Source organism: Ovis canadensis, chromosome 21 (assembly GCF_042477335.2).
Source record: "Ovis canadensis isolate MfBH-ARS-UI-01 breed Bighorn chromosome 21, ARS-UI_OviCan_v2, whole genome shotgun sequence".
Taxonomy (NCBI): domain Eukaryota; kingdom Metazoa; phylum Chordata; class Mammalia; order Artiodactyla; family Bovidae; genus Ovis; species Ovis canadensis.
In genome coordinates, this window is record NC_091265.1 from 40,738,118 (window position 1) to 40,756,655 (window position 18,538).

Here is an 18,538-nt window from a genome sequence, read left to right on the forward strand (position 1 = left end):
AGAGAGTTATGGGGAAGCCTGCTCAGCCACGGCCAGGGGAGCTCTCTTCTGCACACAGACCTTCTGTGCACCACCAGGGACTCTGTTCCTTCCAAGATGCAATACCTAGAAAGCTGGCTAATGGAGGAAGCAGAGCAGATCCCCAGGGCCTGCTGAACTGATCAAGATGCGGTAGCAACAGTAAAGCAACAACAAAAACTTTCCCAGCCTGAACTCCCTGGGTTCTTGCTGTCAGAGCCATCAGCCACCACCTACAAGCAGGATGCAAGAGCCGGTCAGGAGCCCTCTTCCACCTGCTGGGCCAGCTCCTAACCTCAGGCCTGGCTTCAAGGCCTCCCAGCCTCTGGTGGGTTAAAGCAGCACGCATTGACTCTTACTATGACTGCCCTCGTTTCTCAGGCCCCACTGGAGTCACCTCCACATCTGGGCCACCCCAAGTGGAGCAGGCTTACCTGTCAGCATCTCCGAGGCCCAGGGAGGTGTTTCTTTGCAGGGTCTCTCGCACCACAGCCATCCCATCAGGGAGCCGGTTCAGGCGGCGGGTGTAGAGGCCAAGTCCACCATCGGTCATGTACCTTTGAAAGGAGAAAGGGATGATGCAAATATCTGGTTAAGGGCAAGTCATGGACCATCTTGCCGTTCATATCCAGAAGCCCTGCGTGGCCATCCTGTGCCCTCAGATAGAAGGAACCAAAGCTTTCCGGAGGTTCTGTCACTGATCACAGCCTAGACATAACTCAGCTAATTCAACCCAAAGGATTACCAGCTTGCTAGCAAAAATAAAACTTAGATTAATTAACCCAAACTCACAGGGATCTATGGAGCAGAAGGGAACTAGTGAAAAAATTAACTGTCAGATGCATTCATGACATTCTTTTTAATGTCAGCAATTATACAAGCAGGTGTTTTACCTAAGTACTATGAAGGGAACTGACAAGTCACTGGCAAATCATAGGGGAAAATATTACAGAACAGCGCAGGGGAAAAAGTAGGCAAGATTTAAGAAGGATGGTAAGAAAAGATGGAGGATACAAGAGCCAGCATTGTCATTATGGGCAAGTCCTGGATTTTTCATCTAAACTCTGTGAATATCAGTCTTCCTGCATCACCAGATGGGCATGGGAATTAGTGAGATAAGGAGTATCAAAGTGCTCTATAATTTGTAAAGGATCACATAAACAGAAGATGTTATTAAAATAGTGATCATCCTAAAGCATGTGCAATGGTAAATTTCACCTTTGATACTGATGTCTTAGGGGGGTGTCCCAGCTCTCTGAATAACAGTAACGTTACTTATCTAAACTTCGGGTTGATGCCACAGAGCTATCTTCCTATGAAATCAGTGTTGTCATGGGAAGGGAAGACCTCTGAGACTTTCTGTATAGCTAGCTGACTATCCACCAATCAGATCAGCTCCTGAAAGATTAGCCACCAGTAGCAGGTAGTTTGGCTCCCCAGGCGGTTCAGTGGTAAAGAATCTGCCTGCAGGAGATGAAGGAGACATGGGTTTGATCCCTGGGTCAGGAAGATCCCCTGGAAGAGGAAATGGCAACCTGTTCCAGCATTTTTGCCTGGGAAATCCCACGGACAGAGGAGCCTGGCGGGCTACAGTCCATGGGGTCACAAAGAACTGGACGTGACTGAGAGGCTGAGCATGCATGCATGAGGCAGTACTTCAGGTCGAAAGCAGCTTTACTTCATCCACCCTGGTTACTCCAAGACACCCCTCAGAGGAGACTGTTTGTGCCATCATCCCCATCTCCAGAGGATAATGCAAAGCAAAACTTGAGCAGAGCCAGAAATCAAACTCAGAGCCCTTTAATTCCCCCATGGGCCCCATCAGACTTGCAACGCATCTGAAAATACAAGTGATTTACTTTTCAAGTCCAATAACAGGGCGTGAGAAGACCAATGAATGGGTGATTATTTTGCCGCAATAGTCGGCTGAGCTATTAGTACATCATGGAATGTTTCACTGCCTTTGGTATCTTGGCTTTGGAATATATGGGATAGATCCTGAGCGTTCTTCAATACTTGAGATTCTTCTATGTCTAGCTTAGGAACTTCTTGGAATACAGTCTTAGAAAAATGGACTTATAGGATGCTGTGGAAGTTTTCCAGAACCAGTAGAGTCACAGAAGAAAGTTCTCACAGGAGCCATCTTGGGTGAGGAGCTTCTGCTTTGGGTCAAGAGAACTCTTCCTTAGGGCAGCTTCCAGGAGATCACATCTGAATCGACTTCTCTGGTGGCCCCTTTCACCCCCGATTTGTGACATTAATGATCACAAAGCCAACATAATGGAATATCTGTTGAAGTCGGTCAAGCCAGTTGTTTGTGGTTGAATTGTACACTTTAAAATGATGAATTTTAGGGACTTGTGGTGGTCTAGTGGATAAGAATCCATTTGCCAATGCAGGGGACCGGGTTTGATCCCTGCTCTGGGAAGATCTCCTATGCCGAGGTGCAGCTACTGAGCCTGCACTCCACAGCCCATGCTCTGTGACAAAAGAAGCCACCACAGTAAATAAGCAGCCTGCACACGTGGCTCAGACGGTAAAGCGCCTGCCTGCAGTGCGGGAGACCTCGGTTCGATCCCTGGGTCGGGAAGATCCCCTGGAGAAGGAGATGGCAACCCACTCCAGTATTCTTGCCGCACCCTCACCCCCCGACAAAAGGGGCTCAAAGAAAAGGGCTTCCCTTGTAGCTTAGTCGGTAAGGAATCCACCTGCAGTGCAGGAGACCCGGGTTGGATCCCTGGGTCGGGAAGATCCCCTGGAGAGGGAGATGGCAATCCACTCCAGTATCCTTGCCTGGCAAATCTCATGGACAGAAGAGCCTGGTGGGCTGCAGTCCATGGGGTCGCAAAGAGTCGGGCACGACTGAGCGACTAACACTGCACACCACAAATAGAGAGCCATTCTCCCACGCCATAACTAGAGAAAACCCATGCGCAGCAGCAAAGACCCAGTGCAGCCAAGAATAAAAATTTTAAAAATCAAAACAAGAATTTTATGGTATTTGACTTAGGCCTCAATAAAGAAGAAAAAAGAAAAACCAAAAAATTCCAGCCATCATAGCTATAGTTTAATAATTGTGTAATGACTTAAAATTTTTAAATTTATTTTTGGCCATGCTGGGTCTTTGCTACCGCAAGGGTTTTCTCTAGTTGCGGTGTGAGGGCTTCTCATGGCAGTGGCTTCTCTTGTTGCAGAGCACAGGCTCCGGGCATGCAGGCTTCAGCAGCTGTGCTGTATGGGTTTAGCTACTCCACAGAATGTGAGATCTTCCGGGATCAGGGATTGAACGTGTATCTCCTGCACTGGCAGGTGGATTCTTTCCCACTGAGCCACCAGGAAAACCCCGTGTAATGACTTTTTGATTCTTGGTTCTCACACTAGATAAAAAGCTCTTTGAGAAGGGACTATTTTATTTTGTTCAAATCTATATTCCACGTCCTAACACATACTAAGCGCTTATCAAGTATTGTTTTTGTTGAATGAAATCCAAAAGACACAGTCATAGGGTGAAGTTTAGCAAAAACGTTTTGGGAGGAAACCAATTACAGGTTTTCCTTCCTCTTAAACGTCAGAAAATTTGATATCTAAGTCATATGGCAATTAAACTATCTACCTGCCAGTCAGGGGCTTCCCACGCAGCACTAGTGGTACAGAATCTGCCTGTCAATGTAGGGGATGTGGGTTCAATCCCTAGGTCAGGAAGATCCCCTGGTGGAGGAAGTGGCAACCACTCCAGTTTTCTTGCCTGGAAAATTCCATGGACAGAAGAGCTTGATGGGCTAAAGTCCATGGTGCCACAAAGGTTCAGACATAACTGAGCACCTGTCAGTCAACCCATCTGTCCATCCATCCACCCACTCACCCAGTAGATACAGTCACCCAGGATCCATGCACATGGTGAGCTCCTTGCGCATCCTACAACTAGCATAAGGAGGAAAGAAAGGACCTACAGCAAAATGTGGTAACTCTGCCAGAGGCTAGAGTTTCTAGATCAAATGTCCTTTCAAGGAGATTTCAGTGGAAGCTGTTCAAAACACAATCTACTGCACCATTAAGCAAGGTAGTTAATTTCGATTTTAGCAAAGCCCGCTCAGCCATAGAGATAAACAAAAATTTTTCAACTGGGGAGATCTTGTCAAAGGACAAACAAACTAATTAAAGCATGCATTTCCCTGCTGGATTTTTTTTACTGCTGGTGAAACAACACACACGGTTGGGCAATTACACGTACCTGGATATGTAGATGGAGGCCCACACATATACAGCCCTGGCTTTCTGTGAAGGCCAAGAGCAGAGGTTGGTGAGCTTCCAGAGCTGGAATGCTGAGATGTGCTGCAGCCTCCAGCCTGGTATTGCCAGGCACAAGGTGTCAAAAACTGACCACTGATGAAGGTGGGGGGCCTTGGAGAGACGTGACTGTGTGACTGGCTAGGCTAACTTAGCTTGTCAACTGCTACTGGGAATTCTGATCTTGTTTAGGCAGAGAGATGGGGTGGTGGTGGAGGAGTCAAGGATAAATCAGGATCCTCTGCCTTCCCAAATGGACCAAAGACTGAAAGCCAGAGTTGAATGCTACCAGCGTGATATGATCCAGTTTCCTTACAAATCTATTCCATTCGTTTTATGCATGTATGTAGGTGTGTGTGAGAGAGAGAGAGGCGGGGGGAGGGAGGACTCAGGAGAAGTGGTTAAGGAAAAGAGGGAATTTACCTCTTCCTCCTTAGGTTTGTAAAAATGTATTAAAACATAATTTTTAAAATAATATTCAAAATAAATTTTATGTCCTCTCACTGCAAGATAGTACAGCGCTGTCAGTTTAGCCTCACACTCAAGAACTTAAATTTCTTATTTCTATAATTATTATTCCACCAAATACAGTATAAAAAGCCCCGAATTTATCTTTAAATAACTCTTCTGGTCTCAATGAAAAATACACATACTTTGGCTCAACCCAAATTTCATAGGAATTGGCTACTGAATATATTAATACAGATGTCCATCAGTTCAGTTTAAGGAAGCATAATTTAGAGATGACGCAGTCATTGGTGTGTTGCACTAGCCCTTGAGCAGAAGGGTGAAAAGGTTTGTAGTCCTGAAGGCTCAGGAGGCTGGGTGGGATGGCTGGGTCCCATCTTGCGACCTTTATCAGAGGCCTGCATTGGGTGGAAATGCAACGAGTTGCCTGAGGTTACAAGGAAGGGAACCAGCTGATCTAGGGACCAAATCCCTGAACATCAGGGCCACACTTTCCTTCTCCTTGGGGAAACAAATCATTAGTGCTGGAGCCTAATGAGGTGCTGGTAACATCCTAATGTTTGCTGGCTGGGGTCCTAGCTAAGCACCTGCACAATTTCAACACTATCCTCCACCTTCCTTGCTTCCCCAGAGGTCCCTGGATGGAGAGCAGGAGCCTCTGTTAAAGAGCCACGGTGTCTGTGGGTGTTTTTCTTGCTTTTCAAGGCTGGGGTGGCTCATGAACATCAGAGCTAGGAGCATGGCTGCGTCATCAGTGAATCTGGGGTTAGTCTCCCTGCCTCATGCTAGCTAGGGGCCCTTCGGTGCATCGCTGATAGCAAGTACTAAGGGTTACTGATGCTGGCCGGATGCTGTGCCAAGTGCCTCACAGAAATCCTGATATCTTCAAAAGAGTCTTATCAAATGTTACTTTCATCTCTATTTTTTAGATGAAGACAATGAAACAGGTCAAGATCACTGTGCAGGTAGATGGGTTCGAATCCCAGCTTTGTCACTTTTAGGGGCGGGTAATTTCTCCAAGTTTCAGCTTCCTCATCTGCAGGATAGTTGAAACTACGGATGAATCTCATAGGGCCATGGTGGGTTGACTGAGACATTATAATGCCCAGGGTCTGCTACCTCAGGAGCCCTTTAGGAGATCAACCCTGAATATCCATTGGAAGGACTGATGCTGAAGCTAAAACTCTGAAACTTTGACCACCTGATGCAAAGAACCAACTCACTGGAAAAGACCCTGATGCTGGGAGGGAGGGAAGGCAGGGGGAGAAGGGGGCGACAAAGGATGATGATTGGATGCCATCACTGACTCATTGGACATGAGTTTGAGCAAACTCCAGGAGACGGTGAAGGACAGGGAAGCCTGGCGTGCTACAGTTCATGGGGTCGCAAAGAGCCAGGCATGACTTAGCGACTGAACAACAACTGTTACTATCAGCAGCAGTGACGGCCTGTGTCGCTGAGTAGTGACACTGCAGTCCCTCCTCCCCTTCCAATTCCACAAACATGGTGTACCCGGCCCATGCCAGACTGGGATTACTGAGATCTCACTCCTGCCCAGCCCTGGCGAAGCTCAAAACTGACAAGGCTCTCAGACATGTAAGTAGGCAGCTCTCCTACCCCATGATGAGCGGTGGTAGCTAGGCATACTGTACAGACAGATGCACAACAGGCTCTGCGCACACAGGGGATGGTCACAGAGGGATGCTGCTTAAGTTGGCCTCTGAAGGGTGCACAGGAGTTTGCCAGTCAAAGAAGGAGGATCCATCTAGGTATGTAGATGGCAAGTACAAATGCTGGGAGGAAGCTAAGAGGATGGGAAGTAGTTCACTGTTGCCAGAACAGCAGGAACAAAGATAGGAGCTGGGCTGCAAGGGGTCTGGGGCCCAGTCAGGAAGGGCTTGGAGGCCAGGAGGGGCTGAGACCTTTGTCTGGAAGCTGGGTAAGCTATGACAGTAGGAAGCCCATGAATAACAGGTTCGGGCTTTCATTTGAAAGAGAACACTGACTTTTCGATGCCTCCGTCATTCAACACTTGATTTTTGGTGAGCAATGTCTCACTGATATTTCCTGCAGTAGATTTTCCAGATGGTCTGGATCCCATCTGAGGCACCCCAGACCTTCAGGGAATGATCAGACTTGCAGAGTAAACCTCACCATCCCTCAAACTAAAGGAGACCTGTGAAGGCAACATGCCTAGGACAAGGAACTTTATCAACAGAACAGGTGCATCCTGAGTAACTGACGGGAGCTATGAAAAAGCTCTGGAATCTCATAGGAGCTGTCAGAACAAATACGCTAGATTCTGAGTCCAGCGTTGTTGACAGATCTCGTCTCCTTGAAATGTGCGTAGTGAGGCACCAAGGTCGAACAAGTGAAACTGGCGTGAGTCACCTTCAGAAGCGGGGACAGAGGACCCCTCGATCCTGAAGTTCCCAACATGGAGCATAAGGAACACAAAGGGGCTCTCAATAATCACAAAGGAAACCACTTTTTGTCAAGAATTGGGGGAGATAAGAGAAGGGAAGGGAAAGCAATTTGTACATTGACAGAGTCCAGTGTATTCCTATTAGAGCACAACATAAAAAAATGAAGAACTCTCAGATGCAAAAAATGAAAGCAATACAAACAGAAAAAAAAAAAAAATCAAGCCCAAGTGATTACTTTTCTTCAAAGACATGGCAGCATGTCTGTGTTTTTTGGGCACACTTTTGGTTTAAATGTGAACATAGCAAAGAAAAATGGAATAAAAGAATTGCACACAAAAAAGCTATTCCCTGCCAACATCAATATAAATATATGAACACATATATCAACACTTACTTTGTTGTATAAGGTTAAAAAAAAAATGATGTGGGCTGCTGAAAAGTCCTTGCATTTGAGTTTTGGCAGCAGCCAAGTCCTCAAACAACAAATGCTTTCACAGTGCTCTTCACTCCATGACAAAAGGCCTGACATTTATATTTGAAGTTTATTAGGATGTAAATTGAGTTTCTAGACAAACCTGTAAAAGGATCCCTTTAGTTTAGAGCCTCTTAGAAGTGCGATGAATACACTCCACTCTGGGTCATAGAAGGACAAACCCACAAGTGAGTCTCACAAAGCTGCCCGAAACCTTTTGAAGAAAGTCGATCTTAGTGACAGAAAACAATCTGCTACGTTTAGCTTAAGTGGAGAAGACACATTTGAAATGCAAAAATATGGTTTGGGGAAAAAAAACAGATTTTTAAATTTTTTAGTGTTCTTTTTGGGAGACTCATGAGAGTTCAGTTTTCCTCTTAAGCAAAATAAGAAGAAGACCGGAGCACTAAAATTTAGGCACTTAAAATTTTACTATGGGAACCACTTTGCCCTCAGTTTGTAGGCATAAAAGCTGAGACAAATATCACACATTTCATTTACCAAGCCACCCCCCGCTGCCTCCACCTTCAATGACAAGAAACATATCACAGAGCAATTCTCAGATCTTACCCACTACACAGCTTTAACACAAAAACCAAATAAAGGTGAATCCTAATCAAAGAACATGGTGCTGCTGCTTCTCAATCGTGTGTGTGTGTGTGTGTGTGTGTGTCTGTGTCTGTGTGTGTGAGTGAGTGTTAGCTGCTCAGCTGTATCTGACTCTTTGCGACCCATAGACTGTAGCCCTCCAGGCTTCTCTGTTCATGGAATTTTCCAGGCAAGAATACTGGAGTGGGTTGCCATTCCCTTCTCCAGGGGATCTTCCTGACCCAGGTATCACACCCAGGTCTCTGGCACTGCAGGCAGATCCTTTAGTCTGAACCACCAGGGAAGCCCTATCATGGATCATTCCAAACTGACATGCAATGAAACAAAACCCACGGCAGCCTCTGGAGAGAAAGTCTAAGGTTCAAGTGTCTTTCTTGGTTAGGTTTCCCTGCAATAATAAGACCTGATGCATAAATAATCCAGACAGGCAACACGAATAATCAAGAAACATGTCTATGGTGTTCACGTCTTCTGGGGAACTCCTCCAACAATCCTGCCAGCCGAGGAAGAGGTGCAGACCCACAGGGCCACTGTCCTACCTGTTTGCCCAGCGCAGGCATGGGGCACCGCCGCCCACTGTGCTCCAGGACGGCTGCTTCTCCAGGAAACCCCCAAGCTGGTATCTTGCACTTTTAAGGAGGATATGAGACTTCAGTTTTCCTCTCTAGCAGAATCTGCCATTATTTCGCTCACTCCTAGAGCACCCACCTTGGCTCAGAGCACAGAACAGGGCCATAGCAGATAGATGTCACTTTCACTGCAGGAAAGTTCCTTCAATGGCCAGCAGCCACCAACCTGGAGCATCCACAGCTCCAGGGGCACCTGGCTCCTTCCATGGCTCATCTGCATCTCACTCCATCTTACCGAGTCAGTCCTGGCTGTGAAGTGAGCCAAAAGTCCAGGCTCAATTCTCTGACCCTGGTGCAGCAGGAAAGCAAGCCTGTGACAGAAGTGAGCCGGCCTTGGGAGGTCTGAAGCCTATGCTGGCTACTTAGTCACCAGAGCACATCTCTCTGGGGAGTGCTGCAAAGATGTTGCTAAGCTAGTCAGACAAGATCTCAGTCCTGGCAGGCCACAGGGACAGAGGTAAGAGCAGGAAAAGGCAGGCCTGAGGGAAGGAGGAGTCAGAGAGTCCCAGGGGGCCCCGTTAAGTGTCACTTGGGGAAAGTGATGTCATAGTCTTTATTTCCAAAAGACAGGTGCTGTGAAGCTGCTTGAAGAGAGAAGGCACGCTGCGGGAGTCATGCCTCCAACACCAACACCTGCCTCACCCGCTACCCACCACTGAACCAGCAGCTTCAGCATCACTTGGCAACTTACTAGAACTGTGGTACCCTAGTCCTCCTGAATCAGACTCTGCTGTTCAACAAGCACCCTAGGAGGTTCTAATGTGCATGAAAGAATGGAAAGCAACGACTTCAGGCAGTGGTCTCCCTAGTAGGGGGCATAAGATGGTCCACACTGATGAAAACGAAAATGCTCCTGTTTTATTTATTTCTTATCATGTCACTTGTAAATCCTGGGTGTAGGCAGGTATTACAGTATACACAGTATTTCAGTGAGAAAGCACATAAATGTTCAAAAAACAAATACAACGTCTAACAGAGGAACAAGCTCTTTTTTGACACAACCAAAAAGTCTAGAGATCATTATCTAAAGCAGAAATTTCTAAATCTTCTTGAGTTGTGGATTCCTTAGAGAAAACCGGTGAAAGCCGTGGAGGTCAACCTCACATATGTACAAAATGAGTATCCAGTTCTAGTTGGTTCACAGATCACCACCCACACCCACCGCAACCTGGCCCCACGTTAGTGGCCCCTCTGTGGAGTTAGAGCAGAAGTGGATCCTGGCTGGGTCTGTCCCTTCAACATATATAGTTTACAAATAGCAAAGTGTTTGCTTGTCTTTGCTGTAAATAGACACAGCAGTGGCACGTGGCATTGCTATAACTCATAAGTCACCTTGAATTTTAGCATACGGGCTCGAGTTTACCACTGCTGTGGGTTTGGGCTTTGCCCCCACCAAACTTCCAGCAGAGGAGAGGCTGAGCAAGTGGTAAAATTCCTGCGTGGTGATGAAACACGCTGTTATGGTTCTTGCGTCTTCTGCAAAATGCAACGTGGATTTTCACAAGCTTAACGAAATTCCATCTAGCATTGATTGCCAGAGCATTTTGGTCTAACTTGCCTAAGGATCTATACATATATTTTTAAGAACCTGTAACTGTACTAATAAAATACACAATCACCCAGAGAGCCCGGGATTACAACAATTAACCCTGATTTATCACTCCTATTGAAATAAATTTTTGTTGTTTAGTTGTTAAGTCATGTCTGACTCTTTGCAACCCCATGGACTGTAGCCACCAGGCTCCTCTATCCAAGGGATTTCCCAGGCAAGAATACTGGAGTGGGTTGCCATTTCCTTCTTCAAGGGATCTCTCTGACCCAGGGATCAAACCCATGTCTTTTGCACTGGGAGGCAGATTCTTTACAACTGAGCCACTAGGGAAGCCCACTGAAATGAATACACACACAGACATTTTTCATTACAACCTGTAACTATGCTTGTTTAAAATGGGCGTTGGCAGGGCAGCCTCCTGAAGAAAGGCTGCATGCTTTGGAAATTTGACAGTCCCCATGTCTGGAATTTGGTCTGGCCTGAATTCTCTTTATTGTGGTTCAACTGTCAGTGCGGGATTGCAGCAAGTATTTCTAGCACGAGCAGGAAGCTTTTTGTCCACCTACTGAAAGATGAAACACATTCTAGCACACAGGAGACAGCTCTCTAGACAAAGCCCCTTTAAGCTCTTTCTTGGAATGAAACAGATGGTGAAAGGAGATTGACTGATATCCAGGAATTCTCAAACCTGAGAATATACCCAAATCATCTGGGGAACCTGAGAAAAATGCAGACTTCAAGGCCCCAGCTTCACAGATGCAGAATGCCATTCGTGGGGCCCAAACCCTGCATTTTAAAACAGACCTTATATTTTAAGAGCATTTTGAGGTTTACAGAGAAATTTCACAGAGGAAAATACAGAGTTCCATTAAACTCCTTCCCCATTACTACCAGTTTCCCCTAACATCTTGTATCAATGTGGTACATTTATTAAAACTGGTGAACTGCTCTTACACGCCCACTGCGGCAGGCTCCAGTTCCTCCTCCTCCTTTCTCCACTTTACTAGTCCCTTCAGGCCTGTGTAAAGATCCACATAATCATGGAAGTTCTGCGTCCCCAGCTTATAAAAATCGGTGGATGGGTTTATAGGAAGAATCCCATCCAAGAACAGACTTATCAACATGAAGAAGAAGATGATGACTATTACCAAGGCCTCATGGAGTGTGCAGAAGAGCCCTGTGAAACCTACGAGGTGGTGCAGACCCCACAAGGTTTCCGATGTACCGTCAAGGCCCCCAGCCTTCTCTACAAGCATATTGTTGGAAAGAGAGGGGACACTAGAAAGAAACTAGAAGTGGAGACCAAAACTTCTATTAGCATTCCTAAGCCTGGACAAGAAGGAGAAATTGTAATCACTGGCCAGCATCGAAGTGGTGTAATTTCAGCCCGAACTCGGATTGATGTTCTTCTGCTCACTTTTAGAAGAAAGCAGCCCTTCACTCACTTCCTTGCCTTTTTCCTCAATGAAGCTGAAGTTCAGGAGCGATTTCTGAAGTTCCAGGAGGAAGTCCTGGAGAAGTGCTCCATGGATCATGGGGTTGATAGCAGCATTTTCCAGAACCCTAAAAAGCTCCACCTAACTATTGGGATGTTGGTGCTTTTGAGTGAGCAAGAGATCCAGCAGACATGTGAGATGCTACAGCAGTGTAAAGAGGAATTCATTGATGACATTTCAGGGGGCAAACCCCTGGAAGTAGAGATGGCAGGGATAGAATACATGAATGATGATCCTGGCATGGTGGATGTTCTTTATGCCAAAGTCCATATGAAAGATGGCTCCAACAGGCTGCAGGAATTGGTTGATCGAGTGCTGGAACGTTTTCAGGCGTCTGGACTAATAGTGAAAGAGTGGAATAGTGTGAAACTCCATGCTACAGTCATGAATACTCTGTTCAGGAAAGACCCCAATGCTGAAGGCAGGTACAATCTCTACACAGCGGATGGCAAATATATCTTCAAGGAAAGAGAATCATTCGATGGCCGAAACATTTTAAAGCTATTTGAGAACTTCTCCTTTGGTACCCTAAAGCTCAATTCAATTCACATCTCTCAGAGGTTCACAGTGGACAGCTTTGGAAACTATGCCTCCTGTGGACAGATTGACTTCTCCTGAGGTGGATCTTGGGAAGCACTGAAGTTAAACATCCTCACAAGTTGACTGACTCCACAGATGTGGGATCCATGGATGTGTTGAGGGCCGATTGTACTGCATTTTGTTTATCCAGTCTTTCATCGATGGACACTTGGGTTCCTTCCACCTTTTGGCTGTTGTGAATAATGCCCTATGAACGTGGGTGTACAAATATCTGAGACCCTGCTTTCAGTTCCTTAATTATTTAGAACTTTAACTTAAGCAAAATAGCTGGTAAAGGTTTTAACCTCTTACTTTGATCTGTCCTTTTTCTTCTGAAGTTGGTCCCTTTTATGCTTCTTCAGTTCCTGTTCCTTCACCCTACCCTAACCCTTGCCTTTCCGTACCACTGATGGAGCTGTAGTATTGTGGCTCTTTTCTGTCTACTTCCCAGGGCAGCAGCAATTGAAACGATGATATCAGCAGGACTGCGCAGTTTCTCAGGAGAATGTCAGCCGCAGAAGGCACTCCTTTGCTGCAGACCAGCAGAGGGTGGGGGTTCCTCTGCTTAGCCCCACCTGTCAGCCCTGCCACATTCTCTGCTAGGGAGCTCCAGCCTCACTGTCACCTCTCATCCTTGCCCCCTCACAGCTTTCCTCTCTCCATGGCCTCTGTCTTTCCTTCACTACTTAGTCTCATCCTGATTATTATTTTCTGTTTGAGAAGTCTGATGCTGAGCCCCATGTGTTAATAAGGCCACTAACTGGTAAGACTGTATGTAACACTCAGATTTGTTAAATCATTTGTGAATAAATGTATTTCTAAAGTGACTGTGAAAAAAAAATAAATAAATAAAGTGAAAAAAAAAAAAAACTGGTGAACTAATACTGACACATTACTATTTGATACTAACAACTAACATTAATTATTATCAATCATATCAATATATTATTAACCAAAGTCCATAGTTTACATTAGGGTTCACTGTGCTCTAAGGGTTCTGACAAATGCATAATGATATATATCCATCATCACAGTCTCATAAAGATAATGTTTTATTGCCTTAAAGATGTCCTGTCTCCCCATCCATCCCTTCCCCCAAACCTGTATTTTTAACAGATATGTAAGTAAATTTCTCTCCCTCCCTCCATCCCTCCTTCTCTCCCTTCCTTCCTTCCATACTTCCTTTTCTTTCTCTGTTAAATAATTTTCCTGTAGTCGGGATCAAGCTTTCGGAAATGCTGCCTTAAATCTGGAGCCCTGGATGGAGGAACTGTGAGCTAGACTGACCTCAGTTTCCCTAAGAGCTCAAGACTCACCGAAACGTGACTATAGTGTAACAGTAACTTAAATTTCTAATTCTCATAGGAGCTAGTCTTGGCTCTGTATATTATGGGAGTATGTGCGTGGTAAGTGTACCCAATTCCTGATTCCTAATGGCCTCTCCATCTCAGATTGATGCCTGATAAGAGTTTTTAGAACGTTATGGCCCTTCTAAAATATTATCACTTGGTTGCGGACTTTCAGGCCTAAGTCCAACTGTGGAAGCCCAGACTGGGAAGGGGCAGGAGAGAACGCAGAGGACTGGGGCCATCTGTGGAAGGCTCAGCGGGGGCATCATAACTAGATGCCCTCACCCTGAAACAGCCTTCTGCTTGGTCAAGAGAACCTGTCTGTCTGTCCTCCTAGGCACTTCTTACGCACTGGGACACACCTCTCAATTTTATGGCTGCTGCTACACCTCATTCCCATGATTTCTGATGTGACTCCTGACCTCTAAAGTTCCCTATGACACAAATTCACTTGTCGCCTTAAGTCGGTAGAATCGGGCCAGCATTCAGGACTGTGTGTTCCTTTCCCAGATAACTAGAGCTCCTGGCGGTGGGAATCAGACATCCAGAGTCTCTTTCCCTTCTGGTTCCTGGTAGACATCCCTTGGTAATAACGAGAATTACTATCAAACTGAGGAGAAGCCAGCTGGCCCTTGAATTTCGGTTTCTGCAAGTTTCACTTTGTCTTACCTAGACCCACCTGAAAGAAATGCCCAGCAATACTGAGAACAGGCGGGGGCTTCCTTAGTGGCTCGGACAGTAAAGAATCTGCCTGCAATGCGGGAGACCTGGGTTTGATCCCTGGATTGGGAAGATCCCCTGGAGAAGGGAACGGTTACCCACTCTAGTATTCTGGCCTGGAGACTTCCATGGACTGTATAGTCCATGGGGTCGCAAAGAGTCAGACACAACTGAGCGACTTTCACTTTCACTGAGAACAGGAGAAGGACCAAGGTGACTAATGTAACTGGGAGGCAAGCTCTTCTGCAGTCTGGGGCATAAAGCAGGCCTTGGGATATCCCCCAGCCTCAGCAAAGATTTCTGCAAACAGCTGGGGGGACGCAGGAGGCACCGCACTAGAGCCATACGCAGGCTGCTGTCCTAGAGATGGTCCGCTTTTGAGCCAGGGTCATTTGTTTAATAAACATTTATGCAGCCCCTGCTGAGAGGCTGGTGCTGGCCTGGGTGCTGGAGATACAAGAATCAGAGCCACTCCTTGACCCTGAGGGGCTCAGTGTTTGGGCGGGGGAAACAGACGTGTGAATGTTTACAGGGGCTTCAGCAAGAGCCAGACCAGGGAGCGGGGCTAGAAAAGGCTTCTTAGAGGAAGGAACCCTCAAGTGGCAACTTGAGGGATGAGAAGGTATCTGCCAGGAAGCCTTGGGTTGGAGCGAGTAAATTACTTCACACAGACCGACATGTGCCAATACAAGGGATCTAAAATGTGTAGTGGGGTCTTCCTTGTGGTCCAGTGGCTAAGGATCTGCCTTCCAATGCAGGGGACACAGGTCCCATCCCTGGTTGGGGAATTAAGAGCCCACACGTGGTAGGGCAACTGAGCCCGCGTGTCACACTAGAGAGAAGTCCACGTACCACAACGGAAGAGAACCCATGCATGCCGCAAGTAAGATGCGATACTGCCAAAAACAAACAAATATTTTAAAAAAGTAAATAAAATGTACAGTGGATTCACTGTGCCGTCTTAGATGATAAATTCCTACCAGCTAACAGTTTCATTAAGAACCTCATTATTCTGGGCACTCGCTCTAAACGGAATTCAATAAATATATTTCCAACCACAAAGAAATATGTATATAGGCCTCTGGCCTTCAAACACGGGGATTAAGCCAAAACTGAGTGTCCACAAGGATACTCGAATTACCTGCCACTAAATCTGGCAGGCTCAGTAGACACAACAGCTGACAACACAGGATGCCCGGCCCTGCGCTCTTTTCCATCTGTCCAGGAACACTGGTCACCTTCAGAATCAGAACCCGGGCAGCCTAGAGCGGTGGCTCTCACGGGAGTGGGCCACAGCTGGGGTGGGGCAGGAGTTTGAAAAAGCATATTTGATGTTATAAATCTACCATTTTAAACAAACAACTAAAAAGGCCCAATGTTTTTTATAAGGTATTCTATAAAGTTTGGCAGAATTTTGGTTCATGTGAAACTACTAAAGAGACATTAATTCTCTAAAGACACACCTAATCTTATTCTCACATCCCCTCTCTCCTCCCAATTCAGAGTGTGATGCCTTTACATTAACGGATATTAGATTTTTTTTTTTTTTTAACATCCGAAAAACACTGAGTTAAAGTTTTGTGAGGAGGGAACCAGTCATTTTCTTTCTGGAGAGTTTAGACTGAACTGTGTAAGCACCAGCCCTGCATATTAAGTGAGGTTACCTAAAGATGCATTGCACAGTCCCAGCAGTAGCCCCGGATACCTTCACACGGAGAGAACCAGCCTGTGGCTGACAGCACAGGAGGGCCCTCCCTGCCTGAGCCGTGGCAGGCAGACCTCATGGCTACCTCTTTGGGGTGCCACCCCTTCCCCCAAAACAGCTGCAATGCATAATTCTTTCCTTGGGTAAATCACTTAAACAGGGCATGTCGAAATTCTCAAAAATCCTAAAAACAAAACAAAATCCTAAAGTGAAAAGGCTTCATGTACAAACTAAGGGCCACTGGGGAAAAAAAAAAAAAGGGAGCCCAGCCCCCACCTGAGCATACCCCAGATAATACCTGAGTCCCTGAGCCACAGAAAAATGCCCTTTTCTACCAAAGCTCATAAAAGTCTGTCCTACTCCAAAATGTGCCTTGGGGTCCAACACGGTACAAACTCCAAAAAACAAATGATGTGCTCCTCAGTGATTAAAACACCACGCTTGAGTTGCCATATGATTCAGCAATCCTACTCCTGGGCATTTATCTGGAGAAAACCATAATTCAAAAAGATACGTGTACCCCTAAGCTCACTACGGCACTATTTACAATAGCCAAGACGTGGAAAGAACCTGAATGTCCATCAAGAGAGGAAGGGATAAAGAAGACATGGTCCATATATACAATGGGATACTCCCTCAGCCATAAAAGAGAGTGAAATAAAGCCATGTTCAGCAACATAGATGAAACTAGAGATTATCACACTAAGCGAAGTAAGTCAGAAGGAGAAGGACCAATACCATATGACAACATCTGTATGTGCGATTGAAAATACGACACAAATAAGCTTATCTATAGAAACAGACTCACAGACGCAGAGAACAGACTTCTGGTTGCCAAGGAGGAGGGGTATGGGGGAAGGATGGCTCGGTAGTTTGGGGAGAATAGGTGCAAACCATTATATACAGAATGGATAAAGAACAGGGTCCTACTATATAGCACAGGGAACTATATTCAATATCGTGATAAACCATAATGGAAAGAATCTTAAAACACCCCTGTGTTCATCTCTACACGGACATGCAGTGGTCTCATTTCACCATACTCTGCCTTCTCTATCATCTTGGTGTTGAAATATCTCATGCTTTTTTAAAAAATCATTTTCCCTACCTCCCACTTAGGATACCAACCTGAAAAGGTTGTACCTCTAAAACTTTAAAATGCAACCAGGCATTAAGAAGAAAACCAGTAATACACAGTCTTACAGAACGACAGAATATTAGATCAGGAGTTGCAGGGGAGGTCCCCAAGATTACTTGGTCTGAGGATTTCTCGGATGAGGAACTGACACTCAGGAGTTTAAGTGATTTACTCAAGGAAACACAACTAGGAAATAGTCACTGCTGTGTCTTTAATATATTTTTGCGCTCAATAAATTTATCATGTTCAACAAATCTTTTATAGTAAAACTGAAGTTTGGTTCCCCTATTTTCCATTTTGTTACAACTGTTTTATCTATGTTCCAGTCTCTCAACAAGCTCAATAAATGTAGGACCAGTATTATTACAATTATGATGATCATAATTATTGTTTTTGAGCTTATATTTTTGCTTCACTGCCCACAGTCCCTAGATTGTGATTAGAACTCTTGAGATAGGTACCTAACAAATGTTCTTGATGAACTAAATGAAAGAATAAATAATAACCCAGAATTAAGTTGTTTTTAATATAAATATAATATGTGTCTTAAGGATTTAGAGAATACAAAGAAGTGAGACATCCTTGCATCTATTTAGAGAAAAGTTAAATATAGTCACAGAGGCTAGGTTAGCTAAAGGCTTCAAGGAAGACTTCTAGGAAGTTGGGGGCCCCCCCACACAGGGAAAGTTAATAAGAAAGGGCTTGGAAGGGAGGGTCACAGTTCCCATTCAAGGGACAGTGTGGCATGAACAGAGTCCCCCGTGGAGGGAACAATGTCAGTGCCACTCTCAGCGACTCCTGAACCTGCGCTGAAGGCAGTCATGCTGTCCCGTGGCTGAATTCCCATTGTCTGTGGTTTTTCTAAAACGGAGTAAAAAGTGAAACCAGCAGAGCAGGGAGTTCAGTTGGAAAGACATAACTACCCCTTGAATTCAATATGTATGGACCTGGACAGTGCCATAGGCGTGTTTGCACGAAGGACAGGGTGCATCTTCCCCCAGCGAGGCAGCTGCTGGAGCCAGGAGGTCACATGGGCAGGAGATACCCAGGAGTCCAGCATCCAGGCAAACGGGCCAGCCTGGGGACAGAC

General features: G+C 45.7%; 1 protein-coding gene and 1 pseudogene across 6 annotated transcripts in view; one reads left to right on the top strand and one right to left on the bottom strand.

Annotated features, from left to right (window-relative positions):
- The window catches only part of NAV2 (neuron navigator 2), a 426,264-nt gene that overhangs the window by 128,843 nt on the left and 278,883 nt on the right, over positions 1-18,538 (bottom strand). For all 6 annotated transcript variants that reach the window (XM_069565338.1, XM_069565336.1, XM_069565339.1 and 3 more), the window contains one exon: positions 453-575. In XM_069565338.1, coding sequence (XP_069421439.1) covers positions 453-575 — 123 coding nt within the window. The remainder of the gene's footprint in view (positions 1-452; positions 576-18,538) is intronic.
- On the top strand, positions 11,414-13,406 carry LOC138426444 (activating signal cointegrator 1 complex subunit 1 pseudogene; annotated as a pseudogene).